Raw genomic sequence first — 24,272 nt, forward strand, 5'->3', positions numbered from 1 at the left:
ATGAATAACTACATCACTGAAGCACTAAAGCATGACTTCATTTGACCATCCTAGTCCCCGGTCAGTGCAGGATTATTCTTCGACCAAAAAGGAAAATGGAGGTCTTCCTCCTTGCATTGACTATGGTGGACTCAACAATCTCATCATTATAAACCACTACTCTCTCCCCTTGGGATCTGCACTCCAAAGGCTGCAGAACTTCGCCAAATTGAATCTAAGTCTGATCCACTTCTACCTGGGAGATGAGTAGAAAACTGTACTCATAGCTCCCATTGGTCACTACGAATACTTGCTGATGCCTTTAGAACTTTCCAGCAGTCCAGTCATTTTCCAAGCCTTCATTAACAAGATCCTCCAAGATATGCCACACAGATATGTGATTGTCTACCTCATCCTCACCCTCACCAAGGACTCCCAAGACCACATTTATCTCATCTGTTCTGTCTTCAGTGTCTCCTTGAAAGCTAACTGTACTGCAAGATAGTAAAATTTCAGTTCCATAACCCAATCATTTCTTTCCTGTGTTATGTCCTTTCACCCCAAGGCATAACCATGGACTCAGAGAAAGTGCGTGTTACTGTTGAACAGTCCTAACCATGCTCTCTCAAACTACAAAACTTCTGGTGCTTCTTCAGCTTCTATCACCATTTCATCAGAAACTACAGCCAAGTTGCCTCTGCCATCTCCTCCTTCACCAAGCCACCTACTTCATGGATAACCTGGACTGCCGCAGACAATATTTCCAGGAACTCCAGAGGTGCCTCACCACTGCTCCCATTCTCCACCACCTGAATCCGTCCAATACTTTTGTGGTAGATGTGGATGCACCAGGACCATTATCTCACAGTGAGGACTGGTTGGGAAGATACATCCTTGTGCCTTCTTCTCACACAAGTCAAACCTACATACCGTTATGCAGTAGGAGGCAGAGAGCCATTTGCTATTAAATGGGCCTTGGAGGAATGGAGACTGGCTGATAGGAAATACCGAACCACTCCTGACCTGGACTGACCACCAGAACCTTAAATCCATTCACCAAACCTGCCTATTCAATCCACATCAGGCACACCAGGCCCACTTCTTCAAACAATTCAACTTCACCATTTCCTATCGATCCAGTTCCAAGAACACAAAGGTAGATGCCCTGCCACAACAGTTCAACCCAGCTGAAATGGAGGCTGAATCCTCAACCTATCATTTAAACCTCCCAGATTTTCACCCTGATTTTCTGGGACCTTGAGAACCAGATTCATCCCTACATCATGAGCCTGGTCTGACTGACGCACCTGAAAACCACATGTATGTACCACCAGGCATGCACTCTGTCAGACTCCTATATATCCACTCCTCACTCCTCTCTGGTTATCCAGGTGCCCAATGAGCTCTGGATTTTCTGCAGTGCTGGTTCTGGTAGACATCATTATCACAAATGTACATCAGGTTGTCATTGTCTGCCCCAGTGCACCCTGTCCAACTCCTCCAATCAGCGGCTTTCTGAGCTCTTGCAACCTCTACCATTCCTTCAAAGTGCATAGTTAACACAGGTTTGCCACGTTTCAATGCGGCCAGAGTGATCCTGATAGTGATGGACTAGTTCTCCAAGGTGGTCCACTTCATTGCCCTCCCCAGGCTTCTGTCAGCTGCTGAACCTATCATTCAGTGGACCAAGGACATTGTATCAGATCAGGGCCCACAATTCATATTCCACTTCCAGTGAGCCTTCATGCCTACCACCCCCTTTTGTTCCCCACAGAGGAGCACATGGTGGACTTCCCATCTGCTAAGGCCTTGATTCGCTGATGCCTCAATGCTTGGAGGAGGGGATGAAGGCCATCTTAGTCTCCAACCATGCCTACTGCCAGCTGACCATCTGCTGTCAGTGCCCAGCCAGACTACTCTGGCCTGGGGACCGTGTCTGTCTGTCCACCAAATATCTGTCCTTGTGCACTGACCCCCAGAAGCTCAAGCTCTGTTTCATTAGTCCCTTTAAAAATCACCCATCACATAAATCATTTACTGTCTTCAGCTGCCACCGGTCCTCATGATTATGCCTACCTTCCACGTGTCCTACCTGAGGCCCTTTGTCTATGGACCACTCAAGCCACCTGAACCTGAACCTCTGGAACCTAAAATAATGGGTAGTGATCCTGTGTACACTGTTCTCCAGTTGCTGGATTCATGTTGCTGTGGATGGTGTGTGCAGTACCTGGTCAACTGGGAAGGATACAACCTGGGAGAAAGGTCTTGCATACCATCCAATTACATCTTGGATCCAAATTCATCTGGGCCAACAGGGGCTGGCTGTAAGGTGGGGTGGGGGAAAAGGTGGAGAGTTATGGTTCCTGTCATCAGGTTGGGCAGCATTTCCTGGAAATGGGCAGTCAACGTTTTGGGCCGAGACCCTTCGTCAAAACTGAAGAGGGACGGGGCAGGGGCCTCCCTCTTCAGTCCTGACAAAGGGTCTCGGCCCGAAACGTGGACTGCTCGTTTCCACGGATGCTGCCTGATCTGCTGAGTTTTTCCAGCTTGTTGTACGTGTTGCTTTGACCACAGCATCTGCGGTGTACTTTGTGGTTCCTGTCAATTTGGTTCCTGCAGTCACATCCCAGTCTCCATGCAACACATAGGATTAATCTGCCACTTGTTCTAGACACATCACATTAAGCCTATTTAACTCCAATTCTCGTCCGCAGTCCCTGCTCACTCTTTCAACTAGCTGGCCTCAACCAGCTGCTCCTAGCTGCCTCTCGTGTTTCGTTACTATTCTCTCTTTATTTGTCGTCTATCGTGGCTTGTAGGTTTGCTGTCTAGTATTCAAGTTATCGGTTAGTGCTGAATCATCTCCAGTGCTCTGCTTGTGGGTCAAGCCTCCTCCATATTTCCTGACAAATCCATTTTTATGATTGATGCATGACATGTGTATGTTAATATGTCTTCATATAGTGCAACATTCCTCTTTGTGATTTGTAATTGCACAATCTGATCAAGTGCAGGGTGTGTCAGTTATGGGTGAGTGGGCTGGTGAACGGAGACTATGCGTACAGACAGCTTTGTAAGGGGCAGATAACACTACGGTACTATGACAGGTGTAATACTCCAGTCCACCAGAATTGAGCATGTAATATCACTGCCTTTGCTTCAGTTCCCACTGTTGATTGCAGTCAGGTGATTCTTGCAGAAGAGAAGGGAAATAGGAATTTTGTAAATGTAATTCCCACCATTTATTATCAACAAAGACTTGCTAAATGCGGAAAACACCAGCTATCAAGTGGATGGGACATTGGCGCAGCTAGTAGAGCCATTGCCTCACAGTTCCAGGAACATGGTTTTGAATAAGACTTCTGGTGCTGTGTTATTATGGGGTTTACACCTTCTGTGTAAAACATAAACTTGCTTCATAAAACTAGTTTCCACCCACATTCCAAATATGTGTGAGGTTATGTGTAAATCTGCCCCGGCGTGCAGGTGAGTGGCACAACCACAGAGAGTTGATGGGAATTTGGGCTGAATTTATAAAACTGCAAGATGAGTGGGATGGATGTGAATGAATGTGTGATGGCTGGCAGGAATTCTCTGGGCTGTAGGGTTTGTAGCATTATGTCTATGTGCTATACACAGTATGTGGTGATGGTGTTACGTCTCTGAATAATGATTGAGAATTCTGAATGATGTCCTTCCCTTCTTTACAGAAGCATGATGACCAGTTATAACATTGTCACCTTTGGACTACTTAACATCAACCAAAATAGAAATGACAAATGTTGTATTGTGTACCTTTTGCTAGATCTTATAACAAAGAAACAAAAAAAGAACACAGAGAGAATCTGTTCAAAAGCACGATTATTACTAGCAAGGATAAGATCACCTCCACTCCTTGAATGGATGGCAGGTGGCTTCTATTTTATAACTTACACAGTTTGTTTTCTATACAAGTTTTCAGACTATTCTTTGGCTGTTATCTGCCTGGGGGTCAGTTTATCCACTTAGCAGCTATGGTACTTTTATTCAAAGCCATGCAATGTACCCTTAGTTACACAATGAACAATGATCAGAACATTACATGCCTCCTTCCACCTACACACATAGGTTATAGCAAAGCAGTCTGAGATTATACAGGTTCCATTTTGGCACATTACAAGATTAAATACATTCAATATCTCAAAGTTATGAGTATATTTCCACAGTTGCAACTTTATTCTCCATCATAGTTAGTACCACATTAGATGATGAGGTTAGTAGTTGAGCCAAATGGGAATTAAAATCATAATTTAAGTCAAATGTGCAATTTTCTATAATTTAAGGGGATTAGTCAATTGTGAACCTGAAGTTGCCTTTAACTTAGAACAGTATGCATTAAAATAGCATGTTTCATTGGGTCAGGGAATTCCATTTTGTTTTACAGAAGTGTAGTTGCTATTCAGAAATGAAGGAGCTAATGTCCATAACACAATTCCTGATAGCACAATGTAGTTTATTCAAGGAAGAAAGCCTTTGCTTCTCTATGTAGCAACTGGATACAATGTGTATTACATCATCCAAGAGGGCAGGTAGAGCTTCGGTTTAACATCTCATCTAAAATACAGCACCCTTGGTTATACACTGAGAGAGAATTTGAACTGACAGGCTTGTGATTTAGTGAAGAGAGTTGTTATCTCTCAAAGTACAGATGATACCAATCAAGGAGAATTACATTGAAGGGAGCATCTAACCTCAGTGACCTTAGACAGAAAAACATTCATCATTGTTAACCAAAATAGCCATGTGGAAACTTTACAAGTCTGCAGTGACATTAATCACAAGATAAAGGACAGCTGTGAGCATATACATCATCCCATACACAGATCTGCAATTCAGGCTGGCCAGAGAAGTCTTAGATAGAAATCAATAGATCTTTGGATATTATAGGATTAAGTGAGGAAAACGATACTGAGGTAAGCAACCAGCCAGAGTCTCTTTGAGACACAGAGTAGCACCAAATCAGACAGTTCTGCTTCAAAATCTTAGTTAAGTTTTATGTTCATACACCAAAGGCAAGCAGAGAGTGAGGGCCATAGGTATAGATATTTAACATGGCATCTGCAGACAAATTGTATATTGTCCAATGGGTTCTCAGCTGAGGAAAACCCTTTTTGATAACATATTATTACCAGGCAGGAGAATCTGACCACCAAGGTGTCAAGGATGGTACTAGTTTGGGTTTCTTATTTAGGTTGCTTCCTTTCTGACTAAGTCCATTTTCTTGGTTCACTTTAGAATGAATCAAATGACCAATTTTTCCTTCTGTCCAGACCATTAATTTGCAGACAACTCAAACAAATGCGATCACAACTAAGACCATTCTCTCCTTTGACTAATCAGTGCATTTTTCCTATGGGGAGGTAACTTCACTGTCATTGGGCACGCTAGCCTGTTTCATCCAGCTCTCTGTTACTTTGGTGGTGCTGAAACTAACTGAAGCTCTTAAAATGTCTAAATATTGGAAAATACTAATTGGGAACTTCAATGAGTTAATTGTATGAGGAAGCTGGTAAATATCTACATTAGACCTCCCTGAGTCTGTGTAATGTTGTCTGACAAATTTTACACATGTTTACAGACAACCCCTACATTACAGCTGTAAGGCTATGGGAATTCATCCTTACAGAATTCACAAATCTCTACTCAAAAATTTGATATATAAAATAATGTTCTCTCACAACATTTATGTGGATTAAAAAAATAAGTACAACATGCTCCTTTTTTCAGCTCATTTTTATTGACACGTACAGATAATGTCTTGCCATTACTATAAACTGCAATAGAGATTGCTTTCTATTTAAGTCACTACCCTCTTTCTCTCTTTCTCATAGCCTCTATATCAAAATTTGTCTGGATATTTCTCCCAAGTTGCCTGCATTAATATGCTATATAAGAGATGCTGTGCATTGTGTTCTCATTCTGAAGTTTACTCTTTGAAGATCAATGAAATAGATTTAGGAGGCGAAGAATAATGTGCTGACTCTGCAGTGCGTTATGTTCACTCCCAGCAATGGGGAATGATTTTCTATAAAACAATCCCTTGTAACTTTCAGAAAGTGGATGAAGATGAAGTTTGGCATGGGGATGCCATGATATTATAGAGGACATTAACACATCTAATGAGATATCTTCAGGTTGTGACCACAGGGACTGCTTAATTGCTTTGTGGTTTCTGTTGATTGGTGGAGGTGCAGTTGCTAGGGGAACATTTCTGGTTTAATTCTGGAATAGGTGGATGCAGTGAAAGCACTTCTTTCGTTGATAAATTGAAACTCAAGTGAGAAGCTATCATGCAGGTCACCTTCAAAACTGGCAGCATTAGATGAAAAGACGACGGTCAGCAAACATCGAGCTCAGGGTTAGGGAGCAGCAGGCAGGAAGGGCTGAGGAAGCAGGGCTTTGGGCTGCTGAGCTTTATTTCATTCATGTTTAATTATTTAGAGATACAGCATGGTAACAGGCCCTTGCAGCCCAATTACAAACATGTGACCAAGAAGCTTGCATTTATTGTTTGCGTGATTTGTTTCTTTCTCTCTGCACATTGGGGGGTTTGATGGTCTTTTTTTTAAATGGTTTCTTTTGGGTTTCTTTGTTATGTGGCTGCAGGGTAAGAGATGAATCTCAAGGTTGTATGATACACACATACTTTGATGATAAATATACTTCGAACTTTGAACCTGCTCATCTTTGGAACATGGCAAGAAACCGGAGCAGCTGCAAAAAAACCTATGCAAACTTTTAATCGATAGCGGTAGAAATGAACCCAGTTTGCTGGCAGTGTAATAGTGTTACACTAACCACTATGCTACCGTGACACTCACAGGACGTTATGAGACGTAGGACTTTAAATGTGATGAGGACATAGTGAATGGGAGTACTTTGCACATTTGGTACTTGGTGTTAGAAATTTGTCGTCATTCACGTGGATATTATTGGATTCATAAAACTGAATTTCAAAAGTGGAGCACAGTATTGTGCATTTAACTTGTGTGGCAGAGGATGATTTAATATTTCTTTAACTTTAGAAGCTCGTCTGTCCCATATACTAGCTCATGGCATGGTCAGTGGTATCAGGAAGTTGGTACAGGACAGTACATTTTATTGGTTGCAATAAAGATCTCTTGAGATGTCATTTTATTTGCATAGCATTAATTGAACTGACTACTGTACTCTATTCTCTTTGCAGCCCAATGCCTGTCAGTAGATTTGGACGAGCTGCTGGGTTCCATGCCTGGATACTGCTTGCTGTCTTTCACCTAGTCATGGATTTTTCTTCTTGTGAATCGAAGATGAGGGATCAGGTTCTTTCTCAATCTTTTGGGTCACTACACCCATCACCACGACACCGAGCTGCCGGTGATCCTCTCTGGGAGTACAAAATTAGCCGCCATGGGAGAGTTTCAAAGTCGTGGTTGCACAGAATGTTCTGGCCTGAGGCTCATCTTGGACAACAAAGCCCGAACAAGCCAACAGAGATTCACAAACACAAGATGGGCACAGGTAGCCTGTGTATCAACTGTCAGACCAAACTATCTGTGTCTCACAAATTGGACCCTCCAGTCTCCATGGAGACCAGGGATTCGGTAAAATTGACCTCCTTGAAAAGGGCAAGAAGGCAGAGTGATAATTTTGCATTTGATAATTTTGAAAAACCCAAATGCACTTCCTATGACAGTGAAGGAATAGCAACTGTAATGCCTTGTGCTATTGAATGGGGTCCCACGAAAGAGGAGCTCACGGAATTCAACATGTTTTCAACTCCAGCGAGACTTTCCACCACAACGCAGACTTTGCTGTTCCCTACCAGAACTACAACTGCCAGAACTACAACCACCACCACAGCCAGCACCACTACCACCACTATGCAAAGCACGACCGCCTCACTTAGGAGCCATAACATAGTGGTGCCAGGGCCAGCTCTGCTCAGCACAACAGATCCAAGCCTTAGGTGGGAGCTGTCCAGCACTGCACGACCCTCCCGCATTGGAGAGACAGGAGGTACCGTCACCACTACAACTAATCAGTTCCTTTAATAAGTATAACCCACAATGAATGGATCATTCTTGATTTTATGAGGAACTTGTTTTTAAAATATTTCATTTTCAAATGGGCACAGGCTTTGATGTTCACCGTACACAGTGTCAGTTGGAAGCTTTGATCACAAGACCAAGGTATTTATTAGGGATTTAAGAGATTGCTGTAGCCCGAGGGATCACATGTTGTTCATTATTAATTCATTCCCACATCAATGATAAATTCCTGAGTCAGACTGAATGAATGCTCAGATGTAAACTTCCTGAGCAAATCTTCCTTAAAGTAGTCAATACACTCTTGGCCCTTAGTGAGGCAGAGAAAGAAAAGTGTGCAGGTCATTAAGGAAATCAAATGTTTAAAGTTCAAGGTAAATTCTATTATCAGAGTACATATTTGTCACCACATATAGCCCTGAGATTCTTTTTCCTGTGGGCAAATCTATAGGGCAGTAACTATAAACAAGATCAATGAAAGGTCAAGTAGAGTATAGAAGACAACAAACTGTGCAAATGCAAATATAAATAAATAGCAATAAATAACGAGCGCATGAAATACCAAGTGATATTCCTTCAGGTGAGATCATTTGTTTGGGAACATCTCAATAGATGAGTGTAGTTAACCTCTTTTGTTCAAGAGCCTGATGGTTGAGGGGTAGTAACTGTTCTTGAACCTGGTGGTGCAAGGGAGAGTGAATGATGCGAGAGTTTTTTCAAAGGACTGTGTTTATTAATGGTTGGGGCTCTGTAAAGGGATTATTCCAATTTTTGGTGACAGAACCAAACACCTGAGTGACAAAAAGGTAAGTGAAGTGTTATCCCATGGGTAAATATAAAGGCAGGGTTTATTAAACTTCAACTCAATAGCTTACTGTTGTCTCCAGTTCTTAAACAGGTGGATGATGACAAAACCTGGAAGTCCTTGGCCAGAGCCAACCAATTGCTGATGTGAACTTTCAGAGTGAGTGTGGGGTAGTAGCAGTAGCAAATCAGGGAGCTGTTGGGCGTATGGTGGGGTCAGGAGGGAGGAAGGGAGGAAGGAGGGGGTTGATAATGAACCGAGGAGGATACCAGAACCTGTGAGAGATCAGGGAATTCTGGGGATAGTGGAAGGTACCTCCTGTTCATCCCGACTCATAAGAGGGCCAAGGGAACTAGATCCTTTGTTTTGATTTGTAGCTAGCTTACTAACTGCTCAAAAGGTCTTCTCTACTCTTGTGCAGAAGGTTCTTTGGAAGTCAAGACTGAGGCATAAATCTTGTGGTTACAGCAGTTAATTAAATGTTCATAACAAAGTGACAGTAAGTAGCAGCAGAGAAGAGCAAGCGAGAATATGAGAGAGAAGGTTACAAGGAAAGCAAAGGGTACCGTGTGTTCCCTCTTTATACTGCAACCCAGTTCAAGGAGGATAGATGAGAATGAGGATAATCTCTGAAAGAGCAAGGACAGAAGTACAAACAAATATAATACAGATTACTGAAATATCACTGAAGATTTGCAAACAAACATGTGACTATAGAAATATTTACACTAAGCAAGCATAAAGGAAGTTAAACTACAAGAGAACTGACAGTTTGGCTCTTTATGTGGCATATGGGTATAAGGTACACAGAGTATAGGGTTATATGATTTAGGTGGTATGTAGTGACATATATGTATTTTGAAAATAAATTTACATTGAACTTCAAACTTAATCCAACATTGACCTTCCATTAATGTTAATTCACTGTCCGAATAATGAACATCATTCAAATGTTAGCTCAGGGTCATTTAATAATACCCACCCTAATAACCTCATAACAATTATAGCACAGAAACGGGCCATCTCGGCCCTTCTATTCCGTGCCGAACGCTCACTCACCTAGTCCCACTGACCTGCACTCAGCCCATAACCCTCCATTCCTTTCCTGTCCATATACCTATCAAATTTTGCTTTAAATGACAATACTAAACCTGCCTCTACCACTTCTACTGGAAGCTCATTCCATACAGCTACTACACTCTGAGTAAAGAGGTTCCCCCTCATGTTACCCTTAAACTTTTGCCCCCTAAGTCTCAACTCATGTCCTCTTGTTTGAATCTCCCCTACTCTCAATGGAAAAAGCCTATCCATGTCAAATCTATCTATCCCCCTCATAATTTTAAATACCTCTATCAAGTCCCCCCTCAACCTTCTACGCTCCAAAGAATAAAGACCTAACTTGTTCAATCTTTCCCTGTAACTTAGGTGCTGAAACCCAGGTAACATTCTAGTAAATCTTCTCTGTACTCTCTCTATTTTGTTGATATCTTTCCTATAATTTGGTGACCAGAACTGTACACAATACTCCAAATTCAGCCTTACCAATGCCTTGTACAATTTTAACATTACATCCCAACTCCTATACTCAATGCTCTGATTTATAAAGGCCAACATACCAAAAGCTTTCTTCATCACCCTATCCACATGAGATTCCACCTTCAGGGAACTATGCACCATTATTCCTAGATCACTCTGTTATACTGCATTCTTCAATGCCCTACCATTTGCCATGTATATCCTATTTTGATTATTCCTACCAAAATATAGTACCTCACACTTATCAGCATTAAACTCCATCTGCCATCGCTCAGCCCACTGTTCTAACTGGCCTAAATCTTTCTGCAAGCTTTGAAAACCTACTTCATTATCCACAACACCACCTATCTTAGTATCATCTTCATACTTACTAATCCAATTTACCACCCCATCATCCAGATCATTAATGTACATGACAAACAACATTGGACCCAGTACAGATCCCTGAGGCACACCACTAGTCACCAGCCTCCAACCTGACAAACAGTTATCCACCACTACTCTCTGGCATCTCCCATCCAGCCACTGTTGAATCCATTTTCCTACTTCAATATTAATACCTAACGATTGAACCTTCCTAACTAACCTTCCATGCAGAAAGATGAATAGTTGATTCAGAAGATGGCAGGGACAAGAGACTGTTGCAGAAAGGATCTTGACCTAAAATATCAAATGTCCGTTTCCCTTCAGCGATGTTGTCTGACCTGTTGAGCTCCTTTAGCAATATTTATTTGTTCAAGATGCCAGCAACAGCAGTTGCTTGTGTCTCCATTAACCCTGGTTCACTCTTAAATATAAAACTGAGCGAAGGAAGAATCATAATGTCAGAAAGGTTGTCTTTGAGGTGAGATGTTCAAACAAAGGTCATACTTTCTCACTTTGATGGACATAACATTTCTTTGGAACCAGTTTGCAGAAGAGCAGGGAAATTTTGCCTGATCTCCAAGCTCATGTTTACTCCTCAAAAAATGGGTTGAATTAGCGACAGCCTTGCCAGATGTTCCTCCACACTCAGGAATGCAGCCAGGTCTCAGCAGTTCATAGCTAGTGAAAAGAAAATGCTCCACATTGGAGCATGCTGGCATCCTGAGGTAGGAGATTATATTGTAAATGAAACCTCGTTGTCTGTCAGAATCCTGGAATTAGAGCTGGTATTGGTTTGTTAGTCTCACATTTTGTATGATGCAGTGATAAGCTTGTCTTGTGTACTGTTCATACAGATCAAGTCATTACACATTGCATTTAGGTAGAAAAAGATAAAACAACAACAGTTCAGAATAATGTGTAACTACACAGAAAGTGCAGTTCAGGTAAACAATGAAATGCAAGGTCAGAACGAGGCAGATTGTGAGGTCAAAAGTCCACCTTACTGTACAAGAGGTCTATTCAAGAAGCAATGGGATAGAAACCGTCCACGAGCCTGAGGGTGCACGTGTTCAGGCCTTTGTGCTTTCTGCCTGATGACAGAGAAGAGGGGAATGTCCAGGGAGAATGTGGTCTTTGATTATTTTGGCTGCTAATGGTTTTTACATGAAATTCAGAAATGTTCACACACCATTAAAATCATCCAAAGCAATTACAAGAAAAGGATATGAGTTTCTGGTCTGAAACTGGCATTGGATTGGAATGGCGGATTATTGGAGGTTCATTTCCGCAGTCTAGTGGGGAACTGGCTGACCACTACAGACATGAGGTCTGTTCATTGTTAAATTGCTCATTGAGGGAGTCTTCACTGCCACATTTTCAGTTGTGTTTCCAATATTCCAACATCCCTAGATTCAGTCTTGCAGCTCAGCAAAGCTGGATATGTTGTTCAGAAAAGGGTGAACAGATAGATTTTATTTATTTGTTTATTTAGAGATACAGTACAGAACAGGTCCTGCTAGACCAATGAGCCCAGCAGGATTAGCCTAATCACAGGGCAATTTACAATGACCAATAAACTTACACGCACAACACGCTGGAGGAACTGAGCAGGTCAGGCAGCATCCGTGGAAACAAACAGTCGATGTTTTGGACTGAGACCCTTCATCAGGACTGAAGAGGGAGGGGGCAGGGGCCCTATAAAGAAGGTGGGGGGAGGGTGGGAAGGAGAAGGCGGGTAGGTGACAGGTGAAAAACCTGTAAGAGGAAAGATCAAGGGGTGGGGAGGGGAAGCAGGGAGGGGATAGGCAGGAAAGGTGAAGAATGAACTTACTAGTCTTTGGACTATGGGAGGAAACCAGAGGAAACCCATATGTTCACATGGGTAATTTAATCTCAGTGGCAGGGTAAACTCGTGAAGCAATATTCGGGAACAGAATTTGCAGACAGTTGGTTAAGTGTGGATCAAGTATGATAAATCTGATAGAGATTTGTTGACGGTAAATCAGCCTAACCATTGTGACTGAGCATTTTAATGACAACACAATGAGAGAAATCTGGTTGATAAGGTACATATGTACATTCAAAAGGTGATACGTATATTTGAGACTCAAACCATAGAGTGAAAAGGTCTGTAGCAATATTAACTCTAGAGTTGTCTCAGTAATTGGAGACAGAGAGCAGTGTTGAAAGGTTGCTTGTCAACCTGGTGAGAATTGCAAAGTGAAATGGGGGAATGGGCTGGCGCAAGGATTGTTGCTCATACGAATACATTTTAATTATTTAGGTTTGGGTGTAGGAAGAAATGAAAGAAATCAGAGTAGGATTTGGTCGTTTGATCCCTCAAGCTAGCTCTGCCATCCATGAAGATCATAATTGAACGTCTACCTTAACATAATTTAAATGCATTCTCCCATACCTAGAACATAGAACAGTACAACACAGGAATAGGCTATTTAGCCCCGATTTTACACATCTCCTTTTCTCCTCTTATTTTAATTCCATATCCTGTAGTATTACATGTTAGTTCCATGAATATTACATGTTAGTTCCAAGTGTGCATGGAACCGGAGGAAATAGCAGAGGTACTTAATGAATACTTTTCTTCAGTATTCACTACGGTAAAGGATCTTGATGATTGTAGGGATGACTTCCAGTGGATTGAAAAGCTTGAGCATGTAGATATTAAGGAAGAGGATCTGCTGGAGCTTTTGGAAAGCATCAAGTTGGATAAGTCACCAGGATGTACCCCAAGCTATTGTTGGAAGTGAGAGAAGAGATTGCTGAGACTCTGGCAACGATCTTTACATCATCAATGAGGATGGGAGAGGTTCCGGAGGATTGGAGGGTTGTGAATATTGTTCCCTTATTCAAGAAAACGAGTAGGTATAGCCCAGGATATTAAAGGCCAGTGAGTCTTACTTCAGTGGTTGGTAAATTGATGGAGAAGATCCTGAGAGGCAGGATTTATGAACATTTGGAGAGGCATAATATGATTAGGAATAGTTAGCATAGCTTTGTCAAAGTCAAGTTGCGCCTTACGAGCTTGATTGAATTGAGGATGAAATTAAACACATTGATGAAGGTAGAGCCATAGATGTAGTGTATACAGATTTTAGAAAGACATTTGATAAGGTACCTCATGGAAGGCTTATTGAGAAAGTAAGTGGGCATGAGATCCAAGGGGACATTGCTTTGTGGATCCAGAACTGGCTTGCCCACAGAAGGCAAAGAGTGGTTGTAGACGAGTCATATTCTACATGGAGGTCGGTCACCAGTGGGTGCCTCAGGAATCTGTTCTGGGACCCCTGCTCTTCGTGATTTTTATAAATGACCTGGATGAGGAAGTGTTGGGATGGGTTAGTAAGTCTGCTGATGACACAAAGGTTGGATGTGTTGTGAAGGGCTGTCAGAGGTTACAACGGGACATTGATAGGATGCAAAACAGGGCTGAGAAGTGGTAGATAGAATTCAACCCAGATAAGTGTGAAGTGATTCATTTTGGTAGGTCAAATATGATGGCAGAATATAGCATTAATGGTAAGACTCTTGGCAGTGTGGAGGATCAGAGGGATCTTCGGGCCCGAGTCCATAGGATACTCAAAGCTGCCACGCAGGTTGGCTCTGTGGTTGAGAAGGCATATGGTGCATTGGCCTTCATCAATCATGGGATTGAGTTTAAGAGCTGAGAGGTAATGTTGCAGTTATATAGGACCCTGGTCAGACCCCACTTGGAGTACTGTGCTCAATTCTGGTTGCCTCACTCCAGGATGGATGTGGAAACCATAGAAAGGGTGCAGAGGAAATCTGCAAGGATGTTACCTGGATTAGGGAGCATGCCTTATGAGAGTAGGTTGAATGAACTCGCCCTTTTCTCCTTTGAGTGACGGAGGAAGAGAACTAACATAGTGAACTAACATGCAAAGGACTGTGGGAACTCAATGGCTCAATCAGCATCTATGGAGGGAAATAGACAATTGATGTTTTAGGTTTAGACCCTTCATCCAGCCCAGTCCCTTATTCCTTCAGAACTATGTGTATTGTGGTCTTCAGTTGGGTTTGTACGGATTTAGTGAGCTGAATGGGCTCTTTATTTAATGAGTCATAGACTCATACATCATAGAAACAGGCTCCTCACCCATCAAGCTAACTATCACATATCCAGCAACACCAATCTCATTTACCAGTACTTGGAGTGCAACCTTCCCTGTATTAGTGATAAAGCGCTCATCTAGATCATTCATAAACTTCCAAATTCCAGCCACCCTCTGCATGAACAAGTTCAGATCCACATCAAACCACTTTCCCCTTAACCTTCTTTTAAATATTTCTATAGGGGGAAAATATTCTATTTACCAGTGCCAATGTGGTCTGGTGCATTGTTCTCTACCTGTAGAGGCCAGACAACAGCTCTCAGATAAAAACCAATGAATAAATTGTCTCTGAGTCCCATGTAGGAATGTTTGATGTTCAACCATTAGCACAACGAAGAAGCTCTGATGGGGAAAAAGTTTTTCTTTGGAGTTTATCAGCAGCCTAATACTTATTAATGAATATTTTGACTAGTATTCACACCTGCAAATGACTGTTAAAGACAGAGTTAGATACACCAGAGTAATCCAGTTATTTTTTGCAGAGGTTTGTTATTTTGGTGACATTACCATGTATCATGGGTCCAGATGAAAAGTCTGTTCCTTAAATAAACAAAACTTGAGGATTTCCTTTCCAACAGATGAGTTTCAGCTCTGTCATTGTGCTCCACAGAGCCTTTAGATAGAAATTTTAGTCAAAATGTTGGTCACAATGAGTTAGGCATTCTTGCTGCAGGCATCAGCCGTCAAGACTATTTAGCCTAGTATCAATATTTTGTTATTTATTTATTTCGAGGTATAGCATGGAATAGACCCTCTCAGTCCTTCAAGACATGTCGCCAGTAACCCCTGATTTAACTGTAGCCTAATCACAGGACAACTTAAAATGACCAACTAACCTATGAACTGCTACATCTTTGGACTGTGGGAGGAAACAAGAGCACGTGGGGAGGACGTACAGACTCATTACAGAGGATATTGGGATGTATTTCTATATTTATGTATCTGTTTGTTAGTTTAAATATTGCTGCTGTAGCAAAAGAATTTCCCACTTGGGATCAGTAAAGTATTTATTATTATTAAATTCCAAACTCCAGTGCCCTGAGCTGTAATAGGATCACACCAACAGCTACGCTACAGTGGTGCCCAGTGCTAGAATCTATTAAATAAGTAGTAAAATAACACTTTGAAAATAATCATGGGTTTGGGCAGAGTCAGGATGGATTTATGAATGGAAAGCTCATTAGAAATATCTGTTGGATTGAGAATCTTACTAAAAAGAAACTCACAGGGAAATCAGTGGATCTGATATATATTTTGACTTTCAGAACGTCTTCTGTAAAGTGTCACACTAAATTGGAGCACTTGTGATGGGTGTAATGTGACCGGTGTACAGTGAGGAATGCTCTTCCAGTCCTGATGAAGCATCTCAGCCCAAAACATCAACTGTTTACTCTTTTTCATAGATGCTGCCTGACCTGCTGAGTTCCTCCTCCATTTTGTGTGTGTAGCTTAGATTTCCAGCATTGCAGGTTTCCTCGTCAAATGGGATTAGTATAGGATTAGTGCAAATGAATGCCTCATGCTGACTGCGGACTCACTGCCGATTGCAGGTCCTGTTTAAGAACTGGGTGATTCTTGACAGTTGATGAGGTAGGCAAATGGTTAATTGGTCTTTACTGCAGGAAGATTTGAGAGCAAGTATAAAGACATCTTAGCGTTACTATAGCAACACACACCAAGTTAAGGAGCAACTTGACATGTCAGGCAGCACCTGAGGAGGGAAATGAATAGTCAATGTTTTGTGTGAAGATCTGTCATCAGGACAGGAATGAAAGGGGGGGGGGGGGGGATGCGGAAGTTCAATTGAGAAGGTAGAGGAAGGGGAGGAATACAACCTGGCAGGTGATAGGCAAAACCATGTGAGGGTTAAAGTGGGTGGGTGGGGAAGAGGGAATGATGTAAGAAGCTGAGAGATGATTCCCCCACCCATCTCAAATGCTTTTTTCAATAGGTAAAGTTGCCAAAATGAAGAACAAAACTCCCTTCAGCCCTTCAGTTGAGAAATTCAGATTGAATGTTTGGCTGACAGCATCTATTTAGTACAGGTAATAATTATAAAAAAACACAGAAGAATATTTATTTGTATTCGCCGCAGTCAAATAAGTTAGTATGGAGACCCAACAGCAATAAAGCACAGAAACAGGCCCTTCAGTCCATCTAGTCCATGATGAACCATTTAAGCTGCCTACTCCCATTGACCTGCACAGGGACGAAAGCCCTTCATACCCTTGCCATCCATGTACCTACCCAAATTTCGCTTAGATGTTGAAACAAAGCTCGCATGCGCCACTTGCGCTAGCAGCTCAATCCACAACCCTCTGAGTGAAGAAGTTTCTCCTCGTGTTCCCCTTAAACTATTCACCAGTCAGGTGAAACACAAAGAGCTATAAGCAATGCTTTCTTAATTTAGTTTCCAAAGACTTCATAGTAATCTTTAATCTAGTACAAGAGCAACTGTACTTCCAAAGGACAAGTTCGGTTTGTGAAGTGAATCAATTATGGCAACAATGAAACCAAGGTGCAATAAATGGCTAAAAGAAGTGACATAGAAACAACAGTTAAAAGATATAATTCATCATGGAGAGATATAGAAAACAACAAAAACCTTTCCTTCAAAAAACAAAAAATATCTTAAAAATGAGAGCACAGCTATAGACAGTTGATAACTGTCTATAACTTATGATACTCATAGAAAATATTTTAATAAGATTAATAATCAAAATCGATTGAATAAGGGAACCATTGGCCCAGGCGATGTCAGCTTTATTCACTGAGATCATTGTCTCAGAAGTGGAAGAGTGTAAAATACCATTGACAGAAATGAGCGACTGAAGGTAAATCAACAGGAGGAACTTTCTGACATAGACATAGAACATAGAACATAGAAATCTACAGCATATTACAGGCCCTTTGGCCCACAATGTTGTACTGACCATGTAACCTACTCTAGAGTCTACCTAGAATTTCCCTACCACATAGCCCTCTATTTTTCTAAGCTCCATGTCCCTATCTAAGAGTCCCTTAAAAGACCCTATTATATCTGCTCCTACCAGCTTCACTGGCAGTGCATTGCATGCACCCACCACTCTATGTGTGAAAAACTTAGCTCTGACATCACCCTTGTACCTACTTCCAAACATCTTGAAACTATGCCCCTTGTGTTGGCCATTTCAGCCCTGGGAAAAAGCCTCTGGCTATCCACATATTCAATGCCTCTCATCATCTTACACACCTTTATCAGGTCACCTCTCACTCTCCGTCGCTCCAACGAGAAAAGGCCAACATCACTCAACCTATTCTCATAAGGCATGCTCCCCAATCCAGGTAACATTCTTGTACATCTCCTCTACACTCTCTCCATAGCATCCACATCCTTCCTGTAATAAGGCAACCAGAACTGATCACAGTCCTCCAAGTGGGATCTTATATAGCTTTAACATTACATCACTGATCTTGAACTCAATCCCACAGATGATTACAGCCAACACACCGTACGCCTCCTTAACAACACTGTCAACCTGCAGAACAGCTTTGAGTTTCCTATTGACACAAACCCCAAGATCTCGCTGATCCACCACACTACCAAGAGTTTTACTATTAATATTATATTCTGTCTTCAACTTTGGCCTACCAAAATGAACCACTTCACACTTACCAGGGTTGAACTCCATCTGCCACTTCTCAGCCCAGTTTTGCATCCTATCAATGTCGCACTGTAGCCTCTGACAACCCTCCAGACTATCTGTAACACCCTCAAATTTTGTGTCATCAGCAAACTTACTAACCCACTATGCTACATCCTCATCCAGGTCATTTATAAAAATCACAAAGAGGAAGGGTCCCAGAACAGATCCCTATGTTCTGGTTTCTGGTTTCTGTCCTCCATGCAGAATACAAACCATCTACAACCACCCTTTGCCTTCTGTGGTCAAGCCAATTCTGAGTCCACAAAGCAAGCCCCCATTCCTCCTTACTTTCTGAAGGAGCCCTGCATGGGGAACCTGATCACATGCCTTACTGAAATCCATAAACACTACATCCACTGCTCTACCTTCATCAACGTGTATTGTTACATCCTCAAAAAAATTGAATCAGGCTCATAAGGCACAACCTACCCTTGACAAAGCCATGCTGACTATCCCTAATCAGATTATGTCTCTCCAAATGTTCATAAATCCTGCCTCTCAGGATCTTCTCCAACAACTTGCCTACTGCTGAAGTAAGACTCACTGGTCTATAATTTCCTGGGTTATCTCTACTCCCTTTCTTGAACAAGGGAACAATATTTTCAGCCCTCCAATCCTCAGCTACTTCTCAAGTCCCTATCGGTGATGCAAAGATCATCATCAAAGTCTCCTTCCTTACTTCCCATGGTAGCCTGGGGTGTATCTCATCCAATTCTGGTGATTTATCTAACTTAATACCTTTCACAAGTTCCAGCATATCCTCTTTCTTAATGTTTATATGCTCAACCATTTCAGTTCGCTAAGTCATCCCCACAATTGCCAAGGTCCTTTTCACTGGTGAATACTGAAGCAAAGTATTCATTAAAAACCTCCGTTACCTCCACTGACACCTTGAATACACTTCCACTATCGCTACTGATTGGTCCTATTCTCACGTCTCATCCGATTACTCTTCACATACTTGTAGAATGACTTGGGGTTTTCCTTAACTCTGCTCGTCAAGGCCTTCTAATGTCCCCTTTTAGCTCTCCTAATTTCATTCTTGAGCTTCTTTCTGGCAGCCCTGTAATTTTCTAGAGTTCTAACAGTACCTAGTTTCTTGAACCTTTAGTAAGCTTTTCTTTTCTTCTTAACTAGATTTTCTACATCCTTTGTATACCCTGGTTCTTTTACCCTACCATCCTTTCCCTGCCCAATGGAACATACCTCTGCAGCATGCCATGCAAATGTCCCCTGAACATCTGCCACATTTCTGCTGAACATTAACTTGAGAACATCTGCTCCCAATTTATGTTTCCAAATTTCTGCCTAATAGCATCATATTCCTCCCGACCACAAATTAAACTTTTTTCTCAAATTGACTACTACTATCTCTCTCCAGCACTATGATAAAGGAGAAAGTGTTGTGATCACTACCCCAAAACGCTCTTCAGCCAAGCGATCTGACACCTGACCAGGTTCATTTCCAATGCCAGATCAGCTACAGACTTTCCTATTGTTTGCTTATCTACGTTTGTACATTGTGCGTCAGGAAACCTTCCTGAACACACCTTACAAACTCCATCCCATCTGAGGAGATGCCAGTTAATATTAGGAAAGTTAAAATCACCCATCAAAACAACCCTATTATTATTGCACCGTTACAGAAACTGCCTCCAGTATCTGCATCTCAATGAATTTAATGAAAATCTTTGAAATGATGTTAATGTGAATAATGGAAATTGAGATGGATAAATCTTGAGAGATTTATATCTTCCACCTGAGGGTAGTAAAGAAAGAGATGAGAAAATGAAGAAACACTTTTCATGATCTTTTTGAGCTCTTTTGGTTTGTGAATCAAGACTTTAAATTGAAAATATGTTAATATCATTACTAATTGAAAGTGAGACAGATTAAAACGTTCGTATCATTTAGCCAGTTAGCATTGGCTAAAGAGAAACACTGAGATTTTGATATTCAGGATAAAGTGTCCAACAGCTTGAACAATTTTAAGATTATTGTTCAGGATAAGCCTTGTTTGCAGTATATGTTTAGATATGTTTCAGATTCACAGCAACTAGCCTAACTATCAAAAAAATATGAGTACATGGAACAGAATTTATTAACATAAACATTTGGCCAGCCTATTAGCAGAGAGAGAGAAGACAGAATCAGATTTCAGTTCTTGTGTCTTCTTTGCTCACTAACGTGTTATGGAAAGTCATTGTAACTACATCAAAACTACATACTGCAGATGAAAAGAAATATCAATTCTCCAGCTCTTCAAAGAAGTTCAATTACTTGTTGAAACAACTGTACGGTAGTTATTTTTTCCAAAGTTAGTCACTCAGTGTCACCTTTGATAAGTAGATTTTACCCTTTCCTCTGGGATGGATGGTTCTGCTTTCAAAGTCACTCAGGCATAAAGTTCTAATCTTACCCATTAGCTCACAGTGGGCACACTGCACTATTGTGGGTCTTGCCTTTCCAGAAGATTTCAAACAGCTCTTGCGGTCAAGATGACCCTGAGCTGTAGTTTCAGTTGAGATTATGGCTCAGACTTAGTTGAGATTTAAGTTCACAGGGATGGTTTTAGGGACAGAGGGGAGAATAATATGTGAGATTAGTGTTGGGGGCATTGACGTAGAGGAATTAGAGATCAGGATCCACTGCATGCTCTGTGTCTGAAGTCTAGTAATGTGGATAAGGAATTTAGGATTACAGACTTCTGCTCTGTATTCAAAGTCCAGCAAGGTAGACATGGGGATGAAGGACATCCAGAGACTAGACTTTTGCTCCATGCTCAAAGGCCACCAAAGAGTAGTTATATCAAAGATAGTAACGACATCCAGAGTATAGATTTCTGCTCCATGTTCAAAGGCCAGCAATGTGTAGTTCAAAGGTTTAAAAGTCAGAGAAATGTATACAATATACGTCCTGAAATGCTTTTTCTTTGCAAACATCCACGAAAACAGAGAAGTGCCCCAAAGAATGAGAACCCCAAAGTCCCACCACAGTTCCACCCTCACGCGTGTAAGTGGCGGCAAGCAACAATCCTCCTCCTCCACCAGCAAAAGAAACGCACCGGTACCATCACTGAGCCCAAGCATGTACTAAGCAATAGCAAAGACATAGACCGAAGTTACCCCAAAGGCTTTGCATTTCATCTGACATTCGACATCCACAGGTTCTCCCTCTCCCTTATAAGGGAGACGGAGTTGCCACTCCCCATTTTCACAGCAGGTGGGGGACATAAAAATAGCCCGCTGGTTTACGATGTTAGAAAGTCCATTTTGTCACTTTTTACGAGCTCTGTGTTTTGTAATATCAAAGGTAGTAATATTGGGATTACTACCTGTGCCATGCAATGGCAAGTTTAGGAATAGAGTGAGGTGGAGGAATAATGCGAGGCTGAGAGATTGGAATAGAGGGCAGGGATTCAGATTTCTGGATCATTGGGACCTCTTTGGGGCAGGTGTGACCTGTACAAACAGTACGGGTTGCACTTGAATCCCAGGGGGACCAATATCCTGGCAGGGAGGTTTGCAAAGGCTATTGGGGAGAGTTCGAACTAGAACTGCTGGAGGGTGGGAACAGAACTGAAGAGATGGAGGAATAGGCATTTGGCTCACAAATAGGGAAAGCTTGGAGACAGTCTGAGAGGGAGGATAGCAGGTAATAGAGAAGGGGTATGTTCAGACCGATGGTTTGAGATGTGTCTATTTTAATGCAAGGAGTATTATGAACAAAACGGATGAGCTTAGAGCGTAGATCAGTACTTGGAGCTATGATGTTGTGGCCATTACAGAGACTTGGATGGCTCAGAGGCAGGAATGGTTACTACGGGTGCCAGGCTTTAGATGTTTCATAAAGGACAGGGAGGGAGGCAAAAGAGTTGGCGCATGGCGCTGTCGATCAGAGATAGTGTCATGGCTGCAGAAAAGGAGGAAAACATGGAAGGATTGTCTACGGAGTCTCTGTGGGTGGAAGTTAGGAATAGGAAGGGGTCAATAACTCTAATGGGTGTTTTTTATACCCAATAGTAACAGGGACATCGAGGAGCGGATAGAGAGACAGATTCTGGAAAGGTATAATAATAACAGTGTTGTTGTGGTGGGAGATTTTAATTTCCAAAGTATTGATTGGCATCTCCCTAGAGTGAGGGATTTAGATGGGTTAAAGTTTGTTAGGTGTGTTCAGGAAGGTTTCTTGACACATTATGCAGATAGGCCTACAAGACGGAAGGCTGTACTTGATCCGGTATTGGGAAATGAACCTGGTCAGGTGTCAAGTTCTTCTCAGTGGGAGAGCATTTTGGAGATAGTGATCACAATTCTATCTCCACTACCATAACATTGGAGAGGGATAGGAACAGACAAGTTATGAAAGCTTTTAATTGGAGTAAGGGGAAATATGAGGCTATCAGGCAGGAACTTGGAAACATAAATTGTAAACAGATGTTCTCCGGGGAACATATGGAAGAAATGAGGTAAGTTCCAGGGGACATTTGCATTGAGTTCTGCATAGGTACATTCCAATGAGACAGGGAAAGGATGGTAAGGTACAGGAACCATGGTGTACAAAGGCTGTTGTAAATCTAGTCAAGGAGAAAAGAAGAGCTTATGAAAGGTTCAAAAAACTAGGTAATGATGGAGATCTAGAAGATTATAAGGCTAGCAGGAAGGAGCTTAAGAATGAAATTAGGAGAGCCAGAAGGGGCCGGAGTATTGGAGGGTTGCAGATGTTGTTCCCTTATTCAAGAAAGGAAGTAGAGATAGCCCAGGAAATGATAGACAAGTGAGTCTTACTTCAGTGGTTGGTAAGTTGATGGAGAAGATCCTGAGAGGCAGGATGTATGAATATTTGGAGAGGTATAATTTGATTAGGAATAGTCAGTATGGCTTTGTTAAAGGCAGGTTGTGCCTTTCGAGTCTGATTGAATTTTTTGAGGATGTGACTAAATACATTTATGAAGGTAGAGTAGTAGATGTAGTGTATATGGATTTCAGCAAGGCATTTGATAAGGTACCCCATGCAAGGTTTATTGAGAAAGTAAGGAGGCATGGGATCCAAGGGGCCATTGCTTTGTGGATTCAGAACTGGCTTGCCAGAAGGCAAAGAGTGGTTGTAGACAGGTTATATTATGCATGGTAACTGGTGACCAGTGATGTGCCTCAGAGATCTGTTCCCCTACTCTTCGTGATTTTCATAAATAACCTGGATGAGGAAGTGGAGGGATGGGTTAGTAAGTTTGCTGATGACACAATGGTTCGGGGTGTTGTGGATAGTGTGGAGGGCTGTCAGATGTTACAGCAGGACATTGATTGGATGAAAAACTGGACTGATAAGTGGCAGATGGTGCTCCACCCAGATAAGTGTGAGGTGGTTTATTTTGGTAGGTCAAATATGATGGCAGAATATAGTATTAATGGTGAGACTGTTGGTAGTGTGGAGGAACAGAGGGATCTTGGGGTCCGAGTCCATAGGACACTCAAAGCTGCTGCGCAGGTTGACTCTGTGGTTAAGAAGGCATACGGTGCATAGGACTTCATCAATTGTGGGATTAAGTTTAAGAGCTGTGAGGTAATGTTGCAACTATATAGGACCTTCGTCAGATCCCACTTGGAGTACTTTGCTCATTTCTGGTTGCCTCACTACAGGAAGGATGTGGAAATCATAGAAAGGGTGTAGAAGAGATTTACAA

General features: G+C 41.8%; 1 protein-coding gene across 3 annotated transcripts in view; it reads left to right on the forward strand.

Moving 5' to 3' along the window:
• Positions 1–24,272, forward strand: part of ajap1 (adherens junctions associated protein 1) — a 299,903-nt gene that overhangs the window by 77,806 nt on the left and 197,825 nt on the right. For all 3 annotated transcript variants that reach the window (XR_012096654.1, XR_012096655.1, XM_073031684.1), the window contains exon 2: positions 7,205–8,016. Coding sequence is in view for 1 of the 3 variants with exons in the window: in XM_073031684.1 (XP_072887785.1) it covers positions 7,205–8,016 (812 nt within the window). In the remaining 2 variants the exon portion in view is untranslated. The remainder of the gene's footprint in view (positions 1–7,204; positions 8,017–24,272) is intronic.

The sequence above is a fragment of the Hemitrygon akajei genome, chromosome 29 (genome assembly GCF_048418815.1).
Source record: "Hemitrygon akajei chromosome 29, sHemAka1.3, whole genome shotgun sequence".
NCBI lineage: Eukaryota > Metazoa > Chordata > Chondrichthyes > Myliobatiformes > Dasyatidae > Hemitrygon > Hemitrygon akajei.